This window comes from Syzygium oleosum, unplaced genomic scaffold, assembly GCF_021117445.2.
Source record: "Syzygium oleosum isolate NSW1041296 unplaced genomic scaffold, Sole_v2.1 Sole_v2.10, whole genome shotgun sequence".
NCBI lineage: Eukaryota > Viridiplantae > Streptophyta > Magnoliopsida > Myrtales > Myrtaceae > Syzygium > Syzygium oleosum.
Genome location: NW_026607494.1, coordinates 5007523 through 5032238, shown reverse-complemented (window position 1 = coordinate 5032238; position 24716 = coordinate 5007523). Strand labels below are relative to the sequence as shown.

Sequence of the window (24716 nt, the reverse complement as noted above, 5' to 3'; positions counted from 1 at the left end):
TTATGATTAGGGGTGAGCAGTTTCAGTGTGGGCGGGTTCGAGGTCTGGAACTTGATTCTCTTTTTTAAGAACCTGAAACCTATCCTGTAAAACCTGGAACTGACTTTGTCGGTCTAATCCGATTCAGTGTCTATTTGGAACCAATAAGTTCTTTGCAAGGACAGAATTTTAGTAAAACGTCTCCTTATTCACAAGAGGCAGAGTTGGCAATGGTAAGCATACAAAATGCAAGGTAAAATTAAAAGGAGGGAATTAAGGTTTCTCGTTCCGGGTCCAGATCCGATTCCGCATTTGGAGTCTGGACTCGGACCGGTAAAAGCCCGCTCCAAAAATTTGAAACCTTAAGAGGGAGTGAGATCCGGAATCTGGACCCGGACCGGTAATAGCCCCGCTCCAAAAATTTGAAACCTTAAGAGATAGAGAGAGAGTGGGGTCCAAAATTAGTTTAAAAAAAATACCAAAATTCAAAATGGCGTCGCCCACTATATTCACAGGCAGTGCGATGAGGTGGGCTAGTGGGAGACCTAAAAGAAGAACCTCCTCCTCCTCCTCCGCCGAAGCAGCCGCTTCTTCTTCTTCTTCTTCTTCTTCTTCTTCTGCTCGCAGTTGCAGCCCCGCTCGCCAAAGCCGAGCACGCCCATGTCGCCGCCGCCGCCGCCGCGAGATTGAACGCCGTCTAGAGGCCGTCGATGGCGAATCCGAGGAGGCCGTCGTACTCCGCGGCGGCCGGCCCGGCCATCAGCCTGGAGAGCGGGCAGGGCGGCGCCGCCGCGCAGGCCCCGAGGGGCGCCTTCTCGTCATCGGCCCTCGTCCACTTCCTCAAGAAGCCCCACGCCTTCCCCTTCCTCCTCTCCGCCTTCCTGCTCCTCACCTGGATCTCCCTCCGCCTCCAGAGCCGCCCTTCCGCCTCCGCCGCCGCGCGGTTCTCTTCCAACCGCGACAGGGAGCGGAGCAGGGAGGAGGACGACCGCAAGGCCAATCTCGTCAGGTTCCCCCTCGGTTCCTTCAGCGATAAGCGCGGGTGGCTCCTCGACCCCACCTCCGTCGCGCTCGATTCCGGCATTCGAGGTCTCTCTCTCTCTCTCTCTCTCTCTCTCTCTCTCTCTCTCTCTGCGCGCGCTGGGTTATGGTGGGATGTGAACTTCGGAGCCTTGTTGAGTTTGCTTGTTGTTGCTTGCTTTACTCTCCTTTTGGTTGATGACTTTAGATGGAGGAGTGTGGTTTTTTCGCTTGCAGGGGGAGCTGTGACCTGTGCTTCGATCCATGTTGGCGAAATCCGCCCTGGCGGTGTGAGGGGGAATCATAGGCATCACACTTGTAACGAGACGTTCGTCATTTGGGGTGCTAAGACCAAATTCAGGGTAGGTTACCTTTTTCCCTTTCTCCAAGTGTCTCAGGATTGAAGTGGAAGTTGTTTCTGAAAGCAAGTTGAGCGAGAATGGTTTCTAGTCATTGTTGCCGTAGACAGGATTTTCAGTAGTTCAAATTGAAGGCAATCGTTTCTAGTGAGCATTATTTGAGGATCTCATCTCATTTGTTGAATTTGGGCTATTGGTATGGCCCGAGTTTGACTTGCCAAACCTGTGGTTTAACTTATTGGTTATGGGTTATCAGAGTTCAATTAGATATTCGCCTGAAGTAGCTGACAAGCCTGATATGGATATTCATTGGCTGTGTAATGCATCATATAATGTGCTGTTTGAAGTCTAAGATATCCATGGGAAGTGTTGTCTTCAGGTTTTTTTTTTTTTTTTGTCATTCCTGGTTGTTGATGGAAAGAAAAAAACCACCATATGTGGCAGTTAATATTCAATGGTATTTTCTTTCTGGATGTTATCTTCGCCATATTACCTCATAGGAAAAAGATTGCAGTGCTGCGCACATTGTCTAGGAGTGATGAACCATTGGAGAGACCAACACATTCTCACGTTGCACTTTGTTTATCTTTTTCTGCTAAAAGAAGAATAGGTTAGAAGAAATAGAATCCGAGGGCTGGTTCAAGTTAATTGGGGCAGAGCGATGCAGAGTCAGTGGCTCTGAAATACCTGTGGGTTTTCTACAGGGTGCCCCCAGCTCCACGCCCTCAACATCAAGAAAAGTCAATGGCATCATAGTACGGGTTTTGTGCTCTATCAATGGGTGTTCCTGGAAATTGGAGCTTTTCAGGGTTTTTCTGAAAGCTTCTCTATCCTCTCTCCTCCATTGGTTTTCTCTTCACAAATCCGCCTCCAAATGCCATCACATATCTCAATCCTGTTTTGTCTATCTGTCAAAAGAATGAAACGCTGGCTGCAGATGGTGTGTGTGTGTGTGTGAGAGAGAGAGAGAGAGAGAGAGAGAGAGAGAGAGGCTAAAAGAAATGGAATTCGAGGGCTGGTGCAAGTTAATTGGGGCAGAGCGATGCGGAAACAGTGGCTCTGAAACACCTGTGGGTTTTCTACAGGGTGCCCACAGCTCCACGCCCTCAACATCAAGAAAAATCAATGGCATCATAGTACGGATTTTGTGCTCAATCAATGGGTGTTCCTGGAAATTGGAGCTTTTCAGGGTTTCTCTGAAAGCTTCTCTATCCTCTCTCCCCCATTGGTTTTCTCTTCACATATCCGCCTCCAAATGCCATCACATATCTCAATCCTGTTTTATCTATCTGTAAAAAGAATAAAATGCTGGCTGCAGTTGGTGTGTGTGTGTGTGTGTGTGTGTGTGAGAGAGAGAGAGAGAGAGAGAGAGAGAGAGAGAGAGAGATTTGCACAAAGAAGAGGCTAAAAGAAATGGAATTCGAGGCCTGGTGCAAGTTAATTGGGGCAGAGCAATGTGGAATCAATGGCTCTGAAACACAGAGAGAGAGAGAGAGAGAGAGAGAGAGAGAGAGAGGCCACATTTGCACAAAGAAGAGGCTAAAAGAAATGGAATTCGAGGGCTGGTGCAAGTTAATTGGGGGCAGAGCAATGTGGAATCAATGGCTCTGAAACACCTGTGGGTTTTCTACAGGGTGCCCACTGCTCCACGCCCTCAACATCAAGAAAAATCAATGGCATCACAGTACGGGTTTTGTGCTCAATCGATGGATGTTGCTGGAAGTTGGAGCTTTTTACAGTTTCTCTGAAAGCTTCTCTATATTCTCTTCCCCATTGGTTTTCTCTTCTCAAATCCACCTCCAAATACCATCACATATCTCAATCCTGTTTTGTCTATCTGTCAAAAGAATAAATTGCTGGCTGCAGTTTTTGTGTGTGTGTGTGTGTGTGTGTGTGTGAGAGAGAGAGAGAGAGAGAGAGAGAGAGAGAGATTTTCGCAAAGAAGAGGCTAACAGAAATGGAATTCGAGGGCTGGTGCAAGTTAATTGGGGCAGAGCGATGCGGAATCAGTGGCTCTGAAATCCCTGTGGGTTTTCTACAGGGTGCCCACAGCTCCATGCCCTCAACATCAAGAAAAATCAATGGCATCATAGTACGGGTTTTGTGCTCAATCAATGGGTGTTCATGGACATTGGAGCTTTTTAGGGTTTCTCTGAAAGCTTCTCTATCCTCTCTTCCCCGTTGGTTTTCTCTTCACAAATCCGCCTCCAAATGCCATCACATGTCTCAATCCTGTTTTTCTCTATCTGGAAATAGTATGAACCACTAGCTGTAGTTCTCATGCATGGTTCTACCTTCCTTAGATACTTCTCCTTGTTCTTTTGTTTAAATTGTTTTTATTTTGGTGATAGCTTGATTCTTGTAGAACTACAATCTAGCAAAGGAGATAAAGAAGAAACAGGAATAAGGGTACAGTGCACATGTAAAGAGTCAAGTGTTTTCGTTATTAGAGGGCTTTTGTGTTTCTTATACGATATTGAACTTGTTGCAGCTGGAGAGCAGTGAGATGGGTGACAAAACTTATGCTGAAGTAGTTGCTGCTGCTGATGAGGTTGTTGTTGCAGCAAGTCCAAGTGGTACAGCTCATGCCTTGATAAATGTGGATCCTGTACATACTACATTCTTCATTGGGTGCCAGGATAGTGTAATAAACTATAACAGCTCCAGTACAGACTATCGTGTTTGGAAAGATCTGTAAGTCGAAGTCGTGTCAAATATGGCTCCGCCTCCCTGGCTGTCCAACTCATGTCTGATTAATTAACTAACTAGTCTAGTTTTCTTTCCCTTTTGCTCACATCCGCGAGTCGTTGTAATCGGTCACGTTCAATCTGATGTAATTTGAAAGTTGATATGTAAATAAAGCAATGGCCCGCATCTGGCTTGTCAGCCGCCCTTCCTTTTCTTGTTCTGGCAGTCGACAATGATATTCTGCTAGGTGCACAAGCAGGTTAGCGCCAGTGCCACGAGAAATCCAAGCTAGAAAATTTGATGTATTTCATCTGATACCGTCGTACCATAATTTCTTGGGCGGATGATTCATTGCCTGTCACTCTCTCTATTTTTCTATTTGTTAATAGTGAATTTGTGGTCGGACTATAGATTTATGGTGGGTTATTTGTCTGGTGATACAGTATTAGTCTTTCTATGATAGGGGGAAGGAAATAGTCATCAGTTTTGTGGAGTGCAAAATGCTCAGAGGCGCACTTCTTTTGCTCAGTGATTTTGCAGTGACCTAAGGACAAAGGATAATCAATTCCCACGCAGTGTTGAAAACTGGCCTTTTGGTAGAAATTGCCTTTTCGTTTAGGACATCCTTTTGGCCATGTCCAGTTCTTGAACAACTTATTTATATAATTTTATGTAGACATGAAATTTTAAGTATCATTCGTTAGAGGCTGCACTGTCTTGCTCGCCATTTCCTTTTTAAATAATCAACGTTACAGGTGCAAAGCTCTCGTGCGAAAGGAGAATCCATGGCGTTAATAGTCTCCGGCTTTACCGGGGGGGACGTTTGAGAACAACATTTAACATTTCATATAATCCAAGAATTAGTTTGAACATGTACAAAATGTTTAATGACCAAATTGAACAAATTAAAAGTTCAAGACGACATTGCACATTAAGCTAAAGTTGAAAGACCGCATTGAACAAATTAAAAGTTTATGGATTACATTACATATTTGACCAAAATTCGAGGACAATTATGGTGCGCATTTGAATACCATTCTCGTCTGGGCTAAATTTCAACGTAAATGATTTTTTTTATTCTCATGTCTAAACAATTTCTCGAGTATTTGAAGGCGTTTGATAAACCTGTCCAAAATTTCTATTCCTAGAGTAGAAAAGAAACGTAAATGCGTTTGAGAACTACTGCAAAATTTCGTTCTCAAATAATATTTTGAATTGTTTAATTTTTTTTTTTTTTTTTACCCATTTTCTTCTTTGGCCATGGCCAGTGTCTTGCGCGACCGGCCACGCCCCAGTGGCCGGCGAGGGCGTCACGGCCCTCGCCGGGCGAGGGCGAGGGCCGGACTCGCACTCGCCCGGGCGAGGCGGCTATGCTGGGCGCGAGGCCGAGCCTCGCCGCCGCGACCCACCTGCGGCGGCCGACCTCGCCGTGTCGTCGATGGCGAGGCTCGGCCGCTCGATCCGGGTGAGGCCGCCTCGCCAGGGCGGCGAGGTCCGGCCCTCGCCGCCTCGCCGGAAGGCGACCCTCACCTCCGCGCGGCCGGCGAGGGCCATGACGCCTCGCCGGCCACCCGGGCCGTGGCCGATCGCCGCCGGCCACGGCCACCTGGGGAAGAACAACACAAAAATAAGAAAAGAAAAAAAAAAAAAAGAAAAAAACCGATTCTCAAAATGTACGTAGAAACAAGAAGCAACTTTTTTACTTCTTGTTTCTTCCAAAACCTGTTTTCTCGGCACAAATTTTTGCAAAAATGTGCCCAGAACAAAAAGTTTACCAAACGCATTTCGCTCTCAAACTATTTCCTTGAAGTATTGCAGGGAGCGAAAGAACGAAATTTTCACTATTTGGCACGTTACCAAACGGGCAAACAGTGTCATTTTCCCAAAAAACAATTTTCTTCCTAACAGATGTCAAGGACTCAAGATCCGGATAGACTTCCTCGTGAGAACTCGATTCGGTGTGCATTTATGCCTGACCATCAGGAAGGTTCGAGCACGGTCAGAAAGAAAGTGACAGAGGAAGCTCTCTCCAAGACCATAATGCATATGTTCTCTTTGGTTCCAACCTTGCTCTTCCATGCGAATCGGCCTCCCTGTCGTATCCTGTTTCTACATCACTATTCCCTACTAACATAGTAGGCAGCCTCGTGCATGAGGACGTCCCATTACATGTTTGGTCGGGAGAAAGCTTTGCGACACCTCGACTTTCCCTATCTAGGTGTTCTGGAGTTGTTAACGTCTGCTATTGCTGTTTATGCTCAAGGCAAGGCAGTGCAAACTCCTAATGCTATCTAATGATTGGATGTAAATAGGGATGAGTTGCCCAAGTCTTCTAGGAAAGGAGAAACTTTAGGTCGTAGGAGGCTACAAAAGAACCATTGAGTTCACAAGAAAGAGGGCAGGCAAGCTGGGAAATCCCTCCTATCTGCAGATTTGTTTCTTCAGGCATGTCTCGATGCCGTCGCTATAAGCAGCAATGGAACGGGGGTATCATGGAGACTCGGATAGGCTTGGGGTGGTGGTTGTTTAAGGGCGGACTCGACTCCTGGATTATACCATTGCGATCGTTGAATCAAGTAAGATGGCATCGGCTCTACTCAAGTCGGGGAATCCATTGTATGAACTTGATCGTATGATCACAGTCGTCGGATGATGCGGGCCCGCGGAGGGTGAAGAGGGTGCTCCCCTCAAGCTGAAGCACGCTGGCCCCCTTTGAGAGAAAGCAAGGGCAAGAGTGCAGTCCAAGGCATTGAGAATGATGTCTCATGAGTCCATTGCCTTTTCCTTTATCTCATACTCTCTTCTTTTTACTGTTCGTGTCTCCTGCAATGCAGATTCTGTGTTGAACACATGATATCTGCTCCTGCTCAATGCTAGGTCCATCTCGTAGCGGGCAGTAAATGCTTGCCCGGACTCGGGTCCGTATAAATTGATCAATCACGATCGTTAATCATGTGGGCCTCACAGAAATCAATGGCTGTGATTGCATACGGTCCATGAGTCCACGAAAGTACAATCAATCCATGTGAAAATAAGTCTAGCCATATCAAACTTTCGGTTATTCATCACGTCATTGCTCATTATTTATTTTGGAAGCACGTTTCGAGATGATGTTGCGGCGAGGAGAAATTGTCGCCCATTTATGAAATCAACAAGTATGTAGAGCCAGCTTATTTATACTCGCAAATAAGAAAAAGTATATTTGTCTACTTTCTCGTCATCTAGATTTTCGCTCAAATTTAGAAAGATTAGGAAAAAGTTGTACTCGAATTTACTTACCGGCATTTGACCGTTGCGAAAGTTTCGAAAGTTCAGAACCATAAAATATCAAACCGGGTAAGCAGCGAGATTTAGATTAAGCGAGAAAAACGAAAAGCAAGAAGTGTCAATTCGGACCGAGATCGTCGGCACACATCGGAGTCGTATGGATCCCAAAAGCTTATCGCGAAAGGGGGTCAGGGTTAGGTAAACCAAAGTGGGAAAAAAGAAGGACAAGCACAGGATGCCACCACCCCCCCCCGCTCTCATTTTCATTGACCAAAACTCATGTTATCTCTGAATCCTAAGCTTACCCACTTTCGTTAAAGGGAGACAGCTAAAGACATCGATGGAATGGAGAAAGCGATGACCTTTATTGATTGAATTGGGGGTGTTGAATGGTGAGAAACGACAAGAACAGGAGGATTCAGATCGAAATGATTCGGGGATTCAGGGCGAATCATAGTGGTTTCGTTCGACTTTTGGTCTTGTCGTTTGACGCGATTCGGGGACATTAGGGCACTGTCGTTGGATGATTATCCTAAAGAGATTTCAAGTGGATGCTCTGTAATCCTGAAAGAGATTGGGGGGGAGCTTCTCTTCTAATGTTGAAATCTGGCCGTTAACTCTCCGTCCGTATCCAACTCGATCCTTAGATATTAGTTTCGGTCGATTTAGTCCTGTAACCGTTTGGTTTGAACCGATTTAGTCCTTCCGATTGACATGGTAATCCAACTCGGTCATAGAATCCAGATACGCGGGCGTGATTGTTGATGTGTAAAACTGGATCAGCAAAAATTTGATATGGAGAGAGAGATCTGGGTCTGCGGCATTGCCACCCAATTGGACCGTGGAAGGCAAAGGCCTCGCATTATGTGGTGGTGCAACCACTCGCTACCATCGACATCAAGCGATAGCCAGACTAGCCATTGGTGGATGCCGCCCCCGCCGCCGCCACTGAGCATTAGGACAAGCAGTTAAGGTGGCGGTGCTAGCATGATAAAAACAACCGCATGAGGTTGACGGTGGCATTGTTGGGAGCGTACTACAGAAGAGGTCAAGTCCGAGCTCGTCAAACGTGTCTAGTCGGATTCGTATTCACCCAAAAGCTAAAGCTAACCGAGTTACTGACCAACTAGCCAAACCGATTCTCCAATACAGAGGTCTTCCAACACGATCCATGCGTGCATCTCAACAAAAACTAACGACATATCGATCTTACCTTGAATTCTTGAAATTCGGCAATAAAATACACACACATAAGTATATGTATGTATAAGGAAATAACATGCAGATGGGCTTAAAGAATGGACGTGTGGGAATTAGTATAGCATGGTACTAAACAGTAGTAACAAAATGTACTTAAAACACACTCTCATACGGCTGCGATAACGCCGGCCCTCTTACAGAAAAGAGGAGCGCAGCAGCAAAGCAGCAGCGACCGCCACCAACACCCTCTCCTCCTCCTCTTCATCGTCTCCTCCCTCTCTCTCTCTCCTTCTCTCCCGTCCGTCGCGCAACGCTCTCTGCAACCACTCCTCACCCTCCACCGCAGCGAGCGAGAAGAGAGAGAGAGAGAGAGAGAGGATGAAGAGAGAGAAGACCATCCTCCTCTCCTCCTGCTCCTCTTCCTCCTCCTACCGTGAGCGCAGCGCTGCCGCCGCCGCCACGACACCTGACGGCCATAGCAGCTGCCTCCACTCCCAGAGCATCGGGTGCATGTCCGGCCTCTTCCAACTCCTCTCCCGCTATCAGCACCGCCGCAAATCCCTCACTTACGGTATCTATCTTCCTTCTTCTTCCTCCCTCCTCCTCCTTTCAGCTTTGAAAGGATGATGATAGGTAGAGGCTCTTTGGTTGACATCATGGCTATTCCTACTTCTTCCCTCGCCTTCTTCCTTCTGCTTGAGATTTGGCCAGTTTCGTTTGCCTTCGAACTTAAACCGAATTGCTGAGAGGTTGCTTTCTTGAATTTCCCAGGTAAAAGGCAGCAGAAGAACACTCTAGTCTCTCCTCCCACCAAGGACGCAACCGCGGATCTAGTGCCCGCCCTACTGCGAGGAGGAGCCGATGGGAGCCGAAACGACGGCTCTCCCGCCGCTGCCGATAAGAGGATCTCGTGCGAGGTGCCGAGGAGCCCCACGCTGCCGGCGGAGATCCGGCGCTCGCGCCCGCCGGTGGGGCTCGCCGCTCCCCAGCAGACGCCGCCGCCACCGACGCGGCCGACGGTGGTGGCGCGCCTGATGGGGCTCACCTCCGGCGATGCGCCGGAGTCCGCCGCGGAGAAGAGGCGGGAGCTGCTGGGGGCGCTGGACAAGTGCGACCGGGACCTGAAGGCGCTGAAGAGGATCATCGACGTGGTGCGCTCGGCCGAGCAGCTCCGGCACGAGCAAGGAGCCGCGAAACCGAACGCGAGCTTCGACGGCCGGCTGCAAGAGCTGGCGAAGGAGGAGGAGGGAGGCGGGGAGGCCGAGGGTGACGGCGATTCCGGCGACAACGAGAACAGCAACAGCGGCGGGGAGGAGCAGCAGCAGGAGCCGCCGGAGCAGGCGGCGGAGCAGCCGAGTCCGGTGTCCGTACTGGACGAGTTCACTCGGTCGACACTGATCAGCGGCTACACGAAGCGACATTCTTCCGCTGGTATGTTCTCTTCTGCCGCCATTAATGATCGCTCGTCTTTTCTCTCGTGCGCATCTGCATGCCCCAGAAGCGCTGGACGACAAAGGTTTATCAATGCCCCCCCCAAAGGTCAACTTCATTTTTATCATTTTACCCAAATTTTTACGCAAAAAAATCACAAAAATAAGCACGGTAATCTTTGATTTCTAATGGTAATTGCGGCATAATCTAATAATAAGAGACCTAAATTGATGCGTGTTTAATCGTTATTATGTAAATATTAATTATAGGGTTAGTTTGTTGTGTATCGAAACTCGTTATTCAATTGCAGTGTTATAATATTTATTTCATCACAACTAATTATATTAATTGATTATAATGATTTTAACCAGGTATAGTATCGTATTTACTGTTTAAATTATGATAAATATATATCATTTATTGTTTACTTCTTAATGGAATGATATATAATAGCGTAATTATAATAAATAATCATATATATGATGGGCATGAATCGTTTTCTTAAATAAATTCGACAGATAGGATGCCCCCGAGGTATTTGTCATGCATGCTTAATTAGGAATATTTTAATTTTTAAGATGATGATTATGCATAACAAGAGAAAACGATACACGGAAAAATCACGAGCTTTTCTTCGTCGGTTGGTCAACAAGTACACCCGGGGCACTCAGTAAAACAAAGTCCTTTTATATTAAAAAAATGTTACGTAGTAAAATCCTCCGTGCCGAAACCACTAAGAACATCATAATGAAATCAAAAAAACAACCCGTCTGCCAATGACACGAGCCTAATTTCGAAAAGCAAAAATTAACACGCAGTCTCTACTTCACGGCATGTTCACACAAACAACTTTTTTGCATGAATTTCTTTTTTACTCTGGCATGAGTAGAGGAGTGGTGAGATTTAACACATGATTTAACCGAAACAAGCTGGGCCAACGGGTCATCATCAGGTCCTAAAACTTTCATGTTCTACTTCCTAGGAGTCCCACAGATGTTTACTGTGGAGTTTTGCAAGTTGCAAGCTAATTGCCAAAAGGGCAGTTAGTTATTATTCCCCAGGTTTCAAAAGCTTTGTCGTATAAGAAACTCCTTTTGGCCATATTGTCTTATGATCAGTCAGTCCATCCGGGACAGGTCCGACCACAAACAAGCCATTATCTGATCTGATCTGTTGTTCCAGGAGCCACAAGAAACGATTCTTTAAGCCATTCGTAGGGGTTGTCTACGATCGACAGTAGGGGAGAGCTTTCTGACAAGACATTGCTTTTTAGCCACATGCCATGTTTTGTTTTAGGATTCCAAGTAAAACAATCGAATGGCCTATCGGGTTCGGATCCATTGCAGCTATAGTGGATGACAACCCGACTGAAACTCTTCCCTCCATAGGTCACTTTATGACATTGTTGTGGCATATACCCAATTCGGATCCAAAGATGACTTGTCAGTTCCTCCCTTTGTCGTTATGATGATAACTATGAAAGAAAACATAGCCCATTTAGACCCGACATTGTAAAGGGCGTCATCTCGGTCCTCATCAGAATTCTGGGATCACCGGAAATGTAAAACACCTAGAGCTAATCCCTCTTCCCGAAGAAAATAAAGATTCGGGAGAGGGGGGGAATTGGGAGCGCAGCGCGTGCAGTATCGGCACGTTAAAATAAGAAACGCATTCATGGAGCCCGCCGTTCTTGTATATCAAACAGAACCCATTTAGATCCAACGTTCGAGATGGTCTGCTGTCCGTTCGGGTCGGGGCAAAGCTTTTGAACAGTGGTATGCATCAATGTAGAGTGGGGAGCGAATATTATGCGCTGTCCCTGTCCTGCCCCTTTGCTTTTTGCAAGGGGCGGATTCAAAAGGGGTAAAAGTGAAGGACCAAACAGAGAGAAAAAGCTAGGAGGCACACACCATTATTACTTTCACCGTTTGCAGGTGTCTGCTTTAATTAGTGCCAGGGGGCCACCACATTGCCCGAACACTTGAATACATCTATGCCAGTATCATATGTGATCACATAAACATTGTTTTTTGCAAATTTTGTGAAACTTGCAATCACAAAACCCGCAAAACTTTTAAGATATTAAACTATTGACGTGTGAAATGGTATATGATCTTTTCATGGCTATGCGGAATCTGTATAATGACATTTGTATTTTGAATTTTTTGTTGCGAAAGTCACGAGTCGAAATCAGAAATAGCTCGATGCGAAGATACTTTCCTTGGGGTCGGCTAAGTAGATTGACCGGGTAAAATACTTTGGCATGAGCCATCCTGAAAAAGGTTACCTTTGTGGTCCGAAAGAGATTTCTAGATAAACTTTGTAGCATGTTTATTGGCTTTAATTTTCGATTTGGTTCAAGTTCCGTCGGTATTGTGATCGATCAATCTTTTGTATGTGCAAATTGGCATGATAAACTTGCTAATTGTTGAAGACTACTCTTCATGGCACATATCTTCTTAAACTATGCCCTCTAAGTAGGAACCTGAGCTGAGACTTAGAAGGACTTGCTTAGGATCCGTACAAGTATGATTAGGGTCTGTCAGGATCGTTCTACCTTAGGTATCTAACAAATAATTATGCAGTGTGTTGTAACAATTGATAAAATCAGAATTTGTCCTGAAAGTGAACTCATTTCTTCAAGCCTCCTTTAACATATTTGAATCAATAATTTTCAAATTGAAATTTTAGACAAATCCAAATATATGCAAAACCTATGAGATTCCTATGGAGGAGAATTGGCCTTATACTTTTGTTCACTTTTTGCTTTTGAAAGCTCATCAAACGCGCCCCAACAATTTCTTGGCGTGCCACGCAGAACGGCTAGTGCCACCGCCCCAGAGGAAGAAGCCCGGAGAAGACTTAAGCTGCAGCATATGCCTCCTGGACAGGATCGCCTACGAGCCCTCGCCGGTCCGGGCGAGGAGCGGCGAGGGCCCGTCCCCGTCGCCATCGCCGCCCCCGTCGTGGGTCAGCGAGGCCATGAGGCAGAGCGTGGAGCAGGTGTGCAGGGACATCGCCTGGGGCCAGAGGAGGGAGGTGGGAAGGATAGGCATGGCCCTGCACGACCACATCTGCAGGGACTTGATAGAGGAGACTGTTCGGGAAATGGGGTCGTCTTGGTGCATCGTGACCTCCTCCCCACTCCCTTTCGATGCTTGTAAACGAAGACTCCGTTTTTAGTGCGTTGTTGTGACAAATCTTCTTTCCCTTTTTTTAGTTTCCTCCTCTGTTTTTTTCTCTATTGGGCTACTACGAAGGTGATTGTCATGTTGTGGTTGAAGAAGTAAGAATTAGGGGAATAGTCAAAGGCTTTTCAGATTTGCTTTCGTGAAAGAGCACTAGTTTCTCCATCTTCAAGCTTTGAGAAGTACTTGTTTGCGTGCGTTTTCGGGTACAAAATCTTGTGAAAAGTTTGAGCGAAAGGGCGATTAGGAAAGCCCTTTTCGGGCAATTGAGGGGAATCGAGGGAACGGGAGAACCCGACCACGAGTCGAGAAAGCGCAGAAGGCGAGAGTTTATTTCTACGGATACTAATCTCGGTAACGACACGATGATGAAATCTTTCACACTGCAAATTAACTAGGAAAAGAGTTTTAAGTCCTCCTTTAGGTACGCAACCAGCGTCCATTATCATTGATATTGAGCCCACCACCGTTCATCGGTAGTATCATCACGACTCTCAAAGCCATGCACAATCGCAATACCAAACTAAACACGGCGAGTGGTACGATCCCGAGTCAAGCCTTGGCCAAACCTCAGAAATCCAAATGTCGTGACGCTTTTCGAATCCTGTGGCCATTATTATCCTACGCCAATAATTCCTGCTGTAAGAAGAAGCTATACTCGATAACAATGACTAATCGGTTCGATTCGCTTTCGTCAGTCCACAATCAAACCTCCTACGCAATGAATTTTTCCCCGACCAACGTTCATCAGCCATCAAGGCGTAGAGCAGCTACTCGTCAATGGGCCGTACAGTGCCTAAGAAGGACAAATTCGAGCCCATTAAAATGCCGTAAAGCCCACGAAATCTTGTCTCTCCTCTCTCTCTTTAGGCGATTTTCCCACCCCGCCCATCATAAAATTGATACGTATAAATCTTCGGGCTCGACCGGACTTTCTCACTAAATGCCCTTGTTGAAGCCCGTCCAAAAAGCCCTCGGTCCTTGTGGCTCGGGCCCAATCGACTCGGTGGGCCACGAGACCCATGATCAGATTTAGTCGGCGAGCATCACAAGTCACGTGAAGTTATCACATTGTTGATCATAAACTTAGCTGCATATCTCTAGAGAATTATCTATGAACTTCTAACTCGAGCACTTGTTACCTCACAATGGCAGATTTACCGACTCTTGGCACGCCGTGTCTCGCGAGGCTGCAACGATGGATTGGTCGACTTCGAACCTCCGGATTTATTATAGATAGCGAGCATTTCATAACAAGTTTGAGACTCTCATGGAAACCCTTGCCCGTGACTTGTCATCTTCTTAATTACAACTTGTCATCGTTCCTGTAATGGCCCCCCAAAAAAAGAAAGTTTATGTCCGGACTGCGACCCGGATTGTGACCCTCGTGTGATATTTCCACGAGACAGCCGATATTTTCACTTTTCCTCGACTATATTTCTTTTGATCTAATCACAAAACTTGTTGCTTTCCTATAAACATTATAAAAAAAAATTTAACTTAATATTCGATTTTATATAATTTGAAAAAACATGCATGTTATTAATCGAATCAAATGTCAAATTACCATTACCCCTAAATTTTTTTAACGCTTCTGTAACAAATTGAAATCTACAAAATCACTATTTTTTTTTTCCGATATGATGAAATATTATATAAAAAAGTGGTGCTTTTTTTTTTTTGGTTAAATTGACACCTTGGACCCGACATCAATTCCTCCACAAAGCCGCCGGCGGGGGGAATAGCGCGATGGAGGGCGACGGGGAGCTGACGTGGCGGTCAACCGTTGGTCGGGGACCACATTGTGCGGGCCCCCGTCGGTTGCTCCGCGTACAAACCGCGTGAAAGCGCCAGTGATCCCATTGGTTGGTCGGATAAGGAGGCGAGAGAATAAACCGATTTTATTATGACCCCCAAAAAAAAAGAAGAATAAAACGATTTTATTTAATTTTGAAGGAAAAAAGCGAGAATTATTACTGTCCCCCCTTCAATTTTAATTCCTCTTTTTTTTAAATTCGGAAAAATTGAAAAAAAAAGGAAAAAGCCACACAAAAAAAATACAAATGATACCCACTGCAACGCATTCACCCCGATCTTTTTTTTTTCGTGATATTGCTTACTGTACCACATTTATCTTGAACTTTTTTTTGTGACATAAAAAATCCAAAACTTGCACTTATGCGATATATTTACCATTCGCCAAAATTCCGTTAGATGATTTTTCAGTAAAGACAAAGTCGTTTTTATTTCACTTAAGTTAGGTGAGCACTATGCTATGCCAACCCTATTTGCTTTGTGGCGTTCTTTTAGGTAGATTTTTAATGGGACGCGATATAAATTTGAGATTTTTGATGTCACAGAAAAAAGTTTAGAGTAAATATTTCGGGGTATGCAAAATTTATGATTTTTGGTGACTTTTTAAAAAAATAAAAAAATAAAAAGAAAAGGAAAAGGAAAAAGTAAAGTAAAGTAAAGTTCGTGACGAATCGTCCACTCCGCGTAGAGTAAAATCGGCTCATTATGGTTTTGGGGAAGGGGGTGATCGAGTACATCGCGGCATAGCGTTGATGCCTTGCCACGTGCCCCGAAGTCGCTTTCGAAGGCCTTTTTCTTTCGGGGAGGTAGAGCTCTATTTACCATTTCAACCCTTGCCCGGAAATATTTCTGAAGTTTTGATTTTACGGGAATGGAATTCTTTTGTTTTGTTTTTTTTTCCCTCTTTCTGTATCATAATCAAAATGAGGAAAAAGGCGCATTTGTTACAAGAAAAATTCCCATTTTTCCATGAAAAGCACAAGCATTATTTAAGTCCAAAAAGATTAGGAAAGAATTTGCGCTTTGTAAAGGTTTCATGTGTCTCGAATTTTAAAAAGAAAAAGAAAAAGATCGAGGTGCCCAAGTCGCAAGATCCATATTATTAAGTTCCAAAATAAATAGGTAAAATCAATCCGAACTCGCTTTTAATAATCAAATCTCACTTTATTCACTCTCTCTCTCTCTCTCTCCTCTAGTCGTAATCGGCTTATATTCAAGTCTAACACGCACTCATCAATTACTTAAGATCCCTCTACATGATTTTCCCTTGAAAATGTGAAGATAAAACTCTAGCAAGTCACTATGAGTCAGATATTGGCAAGAGAATAGCTTAACTCGGATTGACCCTGAAAAGCGATTTCAGACAAGAACCGGTAGTAGTCATGCACAAGATTTCAATCGTTTTACTAATCCAAGCAAGCTATTAAAGTTAACCATAGCCCACATTTCACCGAGAAAAGAAAAGTAAAAAAAGACGAAATCGGTAGTCCTATAAGACCCTCTTCTCGGACTGAACTCTCGGCGTTTTCATTCCAAAATAAAATCGTTCGCATTCCACGTCACGATATCCGCCACTCGGATAATGAAGAGATCGCAATTAATTCACCCGAGATATAATTACCGAGCGTAAATAAAAATTAGAATTTTAAATAAGAGAAATGAATTTGAAAAGTCCATAGAGAGCAAGAAATCTAAAAATATCGCAACGGTGGGAGGGGGGGTGTCGCGTCAAAAAACGAAATAAAGGGGGGATGATGAAGGGCAAAAGGGTAAAAAGGGCGCGGGGGGGCGACGGGGAACGGACGGTGGCGATGAGAAATCGAGTCCGGTCTCGGAGCGCGTGGATCGATTCCCCTCCCCCCGGTATAAAAACCCCGTCGTCTTCTTCGTAAGATTCACGAAAGCTCTCCCCCCCCCCTCTCTCTCTCTAGCGCTCTCTTTCTCTCTCCTCTGTTTCGCGATCTCCGTTCGCCGTTCGCATTTCGGGAGGAGGAGGAGGGAGGAGGAGGAGGAGCAGGAAGGTTTTGAGATGGCGGATCAGCTCACCGACGACCAGATCTCCGAGTTCAAGGAGGCCTTCAGCTTGTTCGACAAGGACGGCGATGGTTCGCTTCCCTTCCTTCCCCCCTCCCTCCCTTCCCTCTCCCCACCTCTCTCTCTCTATCTCGCGCGTGGTTTCTCTCGCTCTCCATGATCTGTATGTATGCTTCTGTTTGTGTCCGCATGGGTAGGGGGCCGCGCGTCCGCCAGCGACGGCGATGTCCGCCGCCGCTCGCTCGCGCCGCCTGTAGGTTTCGAGTGTTGGATCTGGTCCTCGCCGGTCGCTCGCTCCCTCCGGCTTTTGACTCGGTAGGCCTTTTGAGTTTTTGCGATTCTCTTCTGAGTGCGGTGGAGATGGCGTGTGTTCTCGCGGTAGGGCGCGCGAGGAGCCTTGGCTTTCTTTCTCTCTCTTTTCGCGCTTCTTCCTCCTCGGGGGTGGGGCGGATGGTGGGGGTGGTGGTGGTGGTGTTTCGAGTTCGTAGGGAATTTTAGCTTCTCGTCGCGGTCGGTTTTCTTGCGGCTTCGCGTGGAGAAGAATCCGATCGGTCGTTTACGGCGACGTGTTTGCCTCGGGTCAAATTTCGAGCTAGATCGAATCTGCCGCTTCTGTGCTTTTTTTGATTTTCCCTCCTGATTGACCGATTGGAACTTGCGAGCAAACTTGTGCTGAGGAAATGTTGGTGTTCCTCGTATAAATCTTGTCGCATTTTCAAATGTTTTGATCGATCGGGAAATCCGTGGGAAGAAGAGAGGAACATCAATCGAATTTGTTAATTTTGAGTGGTGGAGGTTTTGGGATAGTAGATGCATGTAACTTGATGAATGACATTTGGGAATTGTGCTTTTTTTTTTTTAGGGGTTACGCAGGAGCAATCCTACATTATTTGACTTTTGTTTTCCTACATTTTCTCATTGAATCACCACAGTCTCTGATGGCAATCCATTTTTTTTTTTTGTCTTGATTTCCATGGAACATTTGTAGGTTATTCGTTTAGCATTGTAATTGCGATAGATGCCCAACCACCTATGATGCGCCAAATATTGTCTACTGTGTTCAAATTCTTACAGCATAGTGTTACCGATCCAGTGCAATCCATACTTTTCCAGTACATCCATCTCCTGTCCCATGATTTGCTTTTGCCCATTAAGTTGCCACTTTTTTTTTTCGGTTCTCTGATCACTGATGAATACAATTTTTCGTGTGCTTGTTCAGTCTCTTTGATAATATCAATTTTTATGCAGTGGATGTGTTAATGGTCACCATGTTGAGATCACATCCACAACCACACACTGCATGAAGTTTCGATAGCAGAGAGTTATCTCAATTTTTCTGAGGATACAGCGTTTATTCTTTTGCATGTAGCTCTAGGGCTTCCCCACCACTTGTGGTCATAGTCGTTAATAGTATGTTAATATGTGGACAGATTATAAGTACGGTCCAAAATAAAGATTGGTCAGGGCAGGGGATGGTCAATTACACGGGCAGGAAATGGCTTCCCTACTCTTAACTCTACACAAACTAAGCAGTGTGCAGTCTACGATAAATAATATGCCCCTTTCAATCGACTGACATTAATTTTATACTGCTCAAATTCAAGTTGCTCGATATAATATAGTTACTTAAAACAATTTTGAGGTTTTGCCTACATCAAGTTGGTTTCTCCTGGGCTAAGCAAGTTCTTTGTTGTCCTGTGTTTGGAGCAATAGACAACTTAGTTACTTAATATAAACTTATTTGTATCCTGATTTTAGAAGAATTTCGTGATGAATTATGAAAAATTGCGTTGTTGTCATCGTCCATGGTGTCCATATAATTTAAATTTTGAATTGCAATTTACTGCATCATGATCGCGTCTTTCTTTTTTCCCCTTGATAGAAATCACCATGATCTTAGTTAGACATCATTCATTGAAGACGCATTTGTTGAGTTTTTGTTCCCCCTTTTTGGGCCAAAAAATGCAACGGTTTCTTCTATGGATTGAGGTGACTTGTCTCTCTGCTCACTGAAAGCAATTTGATTTCCATCTTAACAGGTTGCATTACTACCAAGGAACTTGGAACCGTGATGAGGTCGCTGGGTCAGAACCCAACTGAGGCTGAGCTCCAGGACATGATCAACGAAGTCGATGCTGATGGCAACGGGACCATCGACTTCCCTGAGTTCCTAAACCTCATGGCCAGGAAGATGAAAGACACCGACTCTGAGGAGGAGCTGAAAGAGGCTTTCAGAGTCTTCGACAAGGACCAGAACGGGTTCATCTCGGCTGCGGAGCTGCGCCACGTGATGACTAACCTAGGGGAGAAGCTCACCGACGAAGAAGTGGATGAGATGATCAGGGAGGCCGATGTGGACGGCGACGGACAAATAAACTACGAGGAATTCGTGAAGGTGATGATGGCTAAGTAACGACTCTGATCCTTGAGAAATGGCAATATAATGGGAAGTCCTACTAAGTTTCTTTCTTCCTTTCCCATTCTTATTTGATGTTACTGTTAAACGTGCCTTTGAAGAAGTAGGGGGTCCGGTCTTGCAGGGTTAAATCCCATCTCTCTTTTTTTCTCTCTCTTGGTTTTGCGTCTTGTAATCTCAAGTACTTTTGGCAGGTCGTGACTTTTGTATTATTCGTATCTTAACTACCTTAAAATGACTTTTGTATACGACTCTTGTTTGCTCGCTATGGTTTTGCCTCTAGAAATACGTCCAAAACAAAAAAACTGGCAGAGACTAATTGCAGCGCGGTAATCCACAAACAGCACGAACACAATGCACATGGTCACCCCATTGTCCAAGCGGTCATCAACAAAAAGCCGGCAGTTTCTTAGCGACAAACCATTCCAGTAGCCGACACTGGAGTATATAGGACTCCACAGACCTCTTACGCATCCACCCACCCGAACTGGTCGAATCTCCTCAGATGACTTTAGGAGCAAGATCAAACCATATCCGGAGATGCAAGAACGTGTTCAGTTCAGTACCCCCCTCTACCAATGCAAAATGCTCCGGAGGAAGAAAAAAAACCAAGAGTAAGGTTAGAAAGAAGCTAACACACAGCAGGATATGAGAATATCCATGAAAGCACAAATTTATTGCGCAAATGTAAACAGAGAGAGATCAGCTCAATTGATCCACTCTCACCAAAGGAAGAAGTCGTACATAAGCCAAGGGGTGAACCAGGAATACAGAATGAAAAGTACAAATGTTACAATCTTTTCAAGCTTTTCTTCCTCGCATCCATCTTCTTTTTGTCAGGCTGGACTTTCGCCGGCCCAAGTTCCTTCTTTTGAGTCGCAGTGCTGCTAACTACCGCAGACCCGCTAACTCCAGTCTCGGCTAATGGAGTCACACACGTTGTCGTTGGATGCTCCTGGCCATTCACTCCCTTGAGTGCTGCTGTATTTGAAGGCAAAGGCACCGCCGCAGCTGTCGCTTGATTCTTCTGGTCAACCTTAAGAAGAGAAGCATTACTCTGGTCGATATTAAGTACCGTGGTCGACTCAGAAATGGCTCCTGACTTGAACTTGGGTTTTGGCTTGAGGGCATGTATTCCCGTGTAGAGTCTGTGAGTAATAAGCACAATCACACATGTACGAGAAAAACACATCAGTACTACTGATGCGAAATTACGATATGTCAGATGGGATTCAAAGAATTCGCGATACAGGGCTCTGTTACTACAATGAAAAAGGAAACTTATTGACAATGACTAAATTCATTGTGAGGGGCAACTCATAAGGAGAACAGAAAAGTTACTTCAGTAGAAAATGGACCAGTCAAATCATTATCAGTATTTTGGCCCTTCTGCCTTGTCTACATGGATCGGCAGTATAACCTTCCTGAAAAGGACGATGACTAAGGTCCCACGAAATGGCTGTTTCTTTACGGGGCAGTCAACACTAGGATATAATTTGTCTCAATAACACTCCAGCAAAGAAATTCAGTGACGATGATTTAATTCATCATAGAGGGCGACTTGTACGGATAACAGAAAAGTTACTTAAGTAGAAAATGGATCAGTCAAATCATTATCACTATTTTGGCCCTTCTGCCATGTCTACATGGATTGGCAGTATAACTTCCTGAAAAGGAAGATGACTAAGGTCCCACGACATGGCTGTTTCTTTATGGCCCATTCAACACTAGGATATAATTTGTCTCAATAATACTCCGGCATCTCATGTGTAAAGGTTCCTGGTCCCATAGATAAATATAAACATGAAGCAGATTATAATTTAGTCTTACCTGGCATGTCTGGCATACTCTTCATAATTTTCAAGCAGCATCTTGCCAGCCTGTTCATTCAGAGCTGACTCGGGAAATGGTTCAATGAGTAAGCACCTAACGACCTGAATTTCAAAGAAGGATGTCAATGGAAAGATATTAATTGAAACTAAAGAAGAACCTTACACAATAAAAAATTAGTTTTCTCAGCAGCATCTACAAAAAAATGGATATATTAAATTCCTGTGGGAGAAAAACTCACAATAAGAACATGACGTAGTCCCAAACTAGGATTCCAGTCCTTCTTCAATGTGTTGACACAAATTTCGCCGTTGGTAGCAATATTTGGGTGGAAAATCTTGGTAAGAAAATAACCTACATAATCCGCGATGGTGTATATTTGAGTCCATCAAATGAAAAAGACTTGCATAGAAAGCTAATAATGCATGAATTGGTCGATCGTACATGCTGTGAAACCGAGATTTTTAATATACAAATGAGTTAAAACCATATAAAAAAGTCACAGACAACATTAACAGAGAAAGGGAATACTTTCAACCATGAACCATTTCTTATGGCAAAACCATTGAACCAAAAGGGAGTTAAAAACAGTGCTATAAGTTCTCTTGCCGTGTAGTAATATGCATGGGCAGACCTTTGGGAGGAGAATGTGGAAAGTCATAAGACAATAACAACTTCATCCGGAAAACACCATTCTCGTATGGAGTCCCAGCTGAAAGACCAAAAGAAATAATTTTATCAACTATGGCCATATATTATTTGCAATGAATGGTTTAAGCAGTCAAAAGAAAGAGAGTAACCTGGGCCTTCAATATCAGCAAATATGGTGGAAAAATCATCATCATTCACACCAACATTTATGCCCTCCGGAGGGGATTCATCAAGATTCTTCAGTTCCTTTGCGAGTTGCTTTATAACATTTGGAGGAAGATTTTCATTTGTAGCCTAAGAAAGAGGAAAATTTTGATCCATCAGAACACAAAAAAGCACATGTTTTAGCCAAACTTAAGGAATGAAAACCATCAGGAGCAAAACTTTTAACAAGGGAGTGTCAGGAAATAGCAGCTCGCACCGACTGTAAAAGCCGCAACTACTCTATTCTATTCTCCGTAATTATTATTTTGAAAGTGCATTTTTAAGTATACTTATGGTAGACTCATATAGGCAATCACGAAACAATATGAAGACAGATATTATCAACTCCACATTCTTTACCCAGACCTTGAGATGCCGAACCAACAAACTTTTTGATTGATATCAAGGCAATTACTGCAGCTGAGACTCATTCTAGCAAAGAAATTACCAAGAAAGCTATGCACACCACACAATTTTAGATTGAAAAACAAGAGAAATTGAAGAGGAGGAAAAGGAGGCAAATTACCATAGCCACACTACCCCCGATAAGAATTTGTGACAACTATTAGTTGGATAAGAGCTTGGAGTGGTGATGAAACCCAGGCTTTTCAAGTTGCTATGCTAACAATTGGCTACTGGCCTAATGTGGTGAAGACCAGACCTGCAGAACAATAACCAGTTACAGAAAGAACTGAACAGCAACTTAAAGGCTTAACTGATAGACTCTAGTTCGAGGAAGACCAATGAAGGATTAGCTGGAATTGTGAATAAAGATGAACTTGTCAACCATTAGGAATTGCAATGCAAACCACCAAAAGTCATAACAAACAGCACCTAAAAAGCACGCCAATTGCTATAACCGAAAAATAGGACAAAAACACACATGTTCCACTTCAGAATCCACGAGTCTAACTGGGAAATGAAAACCAACAACGTCGAAGCACTAGATTTTAACCATGGCCAATAATGGATCATAGAAGAACATTAAGAGTCTTGTAGGACAATCTATCATGGAACAGAATTAATAAAGTCTCACATGATTACTCTTCATGCAATTGTCTATATTTCCATAAAAAAGTGGCTGCTGTATCCTCATTCCACATATAACAACAAGTTTTATGCACAAAATAATTTTTTTTGATAAATTGATTTGAAGAGTTCCATGTGTTGGTCTCGCTTATGTTCTCTTTGAGAGAAATGGGGAGACTTCATTTGCACAAACTTTCGCCGTCATAGCAACCGCACTGCTTCACCTAAATGAATAAGGTGCTAATTCTATTCTATGGATGAGAATGGCTTGACAAATCAGTGAGTGGTCCCATTAGCCCAAATACTTGACTTCTCTTTCCTGCCTTGCCCACCTGCATCTACTCACCTAGTTCTTTTTTTCGCCCTAAACAGTCAAAAGCAAAGGTGATCCTCCATAATGTTCATCTCGCAACTATCAAAGACATAAGGATAAAACACGCCCAGAAATAAGAATCTAAAGTAAAACCCAATACACGCACGCAATATGGAAAATCACATATCCCCAACAATCAAACCAATCTCAGAAAGTACAAAAAAGAAAAAAAGAGAAAGAAAACACAATGAACAAGCCCTCTTGGCAATTTACATTGCAGAATTTGCCGAAGAGAATCAGAAGGAGTAGATCAAATGCTATGAATAATAATCGCAATGAGATAAACGGGCAAGCATGTTAAGTTCCCAAAAAAGAAAAAAATTTGACCCGTCTCAAAGTAGGAGAAAACCCTAAGCCAACTAAAAGTCACCATTAAATCGCAGAAAGGAGGAACCAGAAGAAAGAAAAGAACCCAGGAAAGTAAAATTCCCAATTGGAAACCCTAGAGACGGAAGACACTCCAAGCATTCCCCAGTTGACTGAGGAAGCAATCAAAATGCAATCTTTTCTTCCATTTTCTCTCCTCGTCACGCTTCACACGCCCCACTACTCGTGTGAACGGGAGGAACCCGAAACGGAAAAGAGATCAAGGACGTCGAGAAGAAACGGGCGAATCGATCAGCCAAAAAAAAAACCCACATTTCCACGCCGAACGAACTCGCGCTCAGTCCATCCGAACGATCGCCACCCACGACACGATTCACGAGGGGAAAACGCACGCGAGCTCGCGGCAAAGGAGGAAAACCCAGAAGAATGCCGCACGCATAGGGGTGGGGGGGGAAGCAGAATCACCTGGCCAGGAGCAAATCAGAAGGAGCGAGGGAGCGCCGAGAGAGAATGCGAGGCGGAGTGAGAAAGCAAGCAAGCAATCTCTCTCTCTCTCTCTCTCTCTCTCTATAATTCGTTTTCTTTTTAAAAAACAACACTATTCTTCTTGATTTATGTTTCCTTTTTCTTTTTTTCTTTTTGAAATAATGTTCCGTTGTGCGACGGATCGGCACAAGGACAAAAAACATTAACGTAAAAGAAAAATGTCAGAACACCACGCGACAGAATGGCCAAATTCCCCCCCAAAAAAAAAGAAGTAAAAAAAGTATTAATTTTACCCTATGTGATAATTTTGGCCTAAATATTACTAGCTATCACTTAAACCCAAATATGATCGGAACAAGTTGAAAATTTCATATTACGGAAGCCTGATTTGGGATTCGAATAAAAGTTCATACTTTTTT

General features: G+C 44.2%; 4 protein-coding genes across 8 annotated transcripts; 3 read left to right on the top strand and 1 right to left on the bottom strand.

Annotated features, from left to right (window-relative positions):
* Positions 1–583: 583 nt before the first annotated feature.
* On the top strand, positions 584–4250 carry LOC115683333 (uncharacterized). 3 transcript variants are annotated; one of them, XM_056315685.1, is made up of 4 exons: positions 586–1068; positions 1237–1361; positions 3710–3767; positions 3850–4073. In XM_056315685.1, the coding sequence occupies exons 1-3, from the start codon at positions 690–692 to the stop codon at positions 3734–3736; spliced, it is 531 nt and encodes a 176-aa protein (XP_056171660.1). In that variant the 5' UTR covers positions 586–689; the 3' UTR covers positions 3737–3767; positions 3850–4073. The 3 variants fall into 3 exon arrangements, with proteins under 3 accessions (XP_056171659.1, XP_056171660.1, XP_030463695.1); XM_056315684.1 differs by lacking the exons at positions 3710–3767; positions 3850–4073 and adding an exon at positions 1961–2739 and having other exon boundaries at positions 584–1068; XM_030607835.2 differs by lacking the exon at positions 3710–3767 and having other exon boundaries at positions 587–1068; positions 3850–4250.
* A 4370-nt stretch (positions 4251–8620) lies between these two features.
* Positions 8621–13154, top strand: LOC130139047 (uncharacterized). 3 transcript variants are annotated; one of them, XM_056315166.1, is made up of 3 exons: positions 8621–9084; positions 9285–9944; positions 12763–13154. In XM_056315166.1, exons 1-3 carry the CDS (start codon positions 8892–8894, stop codon positions 13125–13127), a joined length of 1218 nt encoding a protein of 405 aa, XP_056171141.1. In that variant the 5' UTR covers positions 8621–8891; the 3' UTR covers positions 13128–13154. The 3 variants fall into 3 exon arrangements, with proteins under 3 accessions (XP_056171141.1, XP_056171140.1, XP_056171142.1); XM_056315165.1 differs by having other exon boundaries at positions 8622–9084; positions 12721–13154; XM_056315167.1 differs by having other exon boundaries at positions 9022–9146; positions 12721–13154.
* Positions 13155–16894: 3740 nt separating this feature from the next.
* LOC115683339 (calmodulin-7) lies at positions 16895–19645 on the top strand. The gene is made up of 2 exons (XM_030607845.2): positions 16895–17052; positions 19021–19645. Exons 1-2 carry the CDS (start codon positions 16977–16979, stop codon positions 19392–19394), a joined length of 450 nt encoding a protein of 149 aa, XP_030463705.1. The 5' UTR covers positions 16895–16976; the 3' UTR covers positions 19395–19645.
* A 399-nt stretch (positions 19646–20044) lies between these two features.
* LOC115683334 (ubiquitin-conjugating enzyme E2 22) lies at positions 20045–24419 on the bottom strand. The gene is made up of 7 exons (XM_030607837.2): positions 24277–24419; positions 22609–22743; positions 22028–22172; positions 21862–21939; positions 21469–21581; positions 21228–21331; positions 20045–20545 (listed from the first exon to the last, which is right to left on the bottom strand). Exons 2-7 carry the CDS (start codon positions 22609–22611, stop codon positions 20188–20190), a joined length of 801 nt encoding a protein of 266 aa, XP_030463697.1. The 5' UTR covers positions 22612–22743; positions 24277–24419; the 3' UTR covers positions 20045–20187.
* Between the last annotated feature and the right edge of the window lie 297 nt (positions 24420–24716).

Bases quoted from the DNA above. Each gene is read 5' to 3' on its own strand.
- LOC115683333 (XM_056315684.1), top strand. From the start codon at position 690: ATGGCGAATCCGAGGAGGCCGTCGTACTCCGCGGCGGCCGGCCCGGCC. The intron at 1,069-1,236 runs GTCTCTCTCTCT...TTTCGCTTGCAG, and splicing joins GCTCGATTCCGGCATTCGAG to GGGGAGCTGTGACCTGTGCT. The intron at 1,362-1,960 runs GTAGGTTACCTT...TTCTGCTAAAAG, and splicing joins GTGCTAAGACCAAATTCAGG to AAGAATAGGTTAGAAGAAAT.
- LOC130139047 (XM_056315165.1), top strand. From the start codon at position 8,892: ATGAAGAGAGAGAAGACCATCCTCCTCTCCTCCTGCTCCTCTTCCTCC. The intron at 9,085-9,284 runs GTATCTATCTTC...TGAATTTCCCAG, and splicing joins CCGCAAATCCCTCACTTACG to GTAAAAGGCAGCAGAAGAAC. The intron at 9,945-12,720 runs GTATGTTCTCTT...TGCTTTTGAAAG, and splicing joins GAAGCGACATTCTTCCGCTG to CTCATCAAACGCGCCCCAAC.
- LOC115683339 (XM_030607845.2), top strand. From the start codon at position 16,977: ATGGCGGATCAGCTCACCGACGACCAGATCTCCGAGTTCAAGGAGGCC. The intron at 17,053-19,020 runs GTTCGCTTCCCT...CCATCTTAACAG, and splicing joins GTTCGACAAGGACGGCGATG to GTTGCATTACTACCAAGGAA.
- LOC115683334 (XM_030607837.2), bottom strand. The intron at 21,582-21,861 runs GTCTGCCCATGC...CGGATTATGTAG, and splicing joins TCCACATTCTCCTCCCAAAG to GTTATTTTCTTACCAAGATT. The intron at 21,332-21,468 runs GTGAGTTTTTCT...TTTGAAATTCAG, and splicing joins GACTACGTCATGTTCTTATT to GTCGTTAGGTGCTTACTCAT.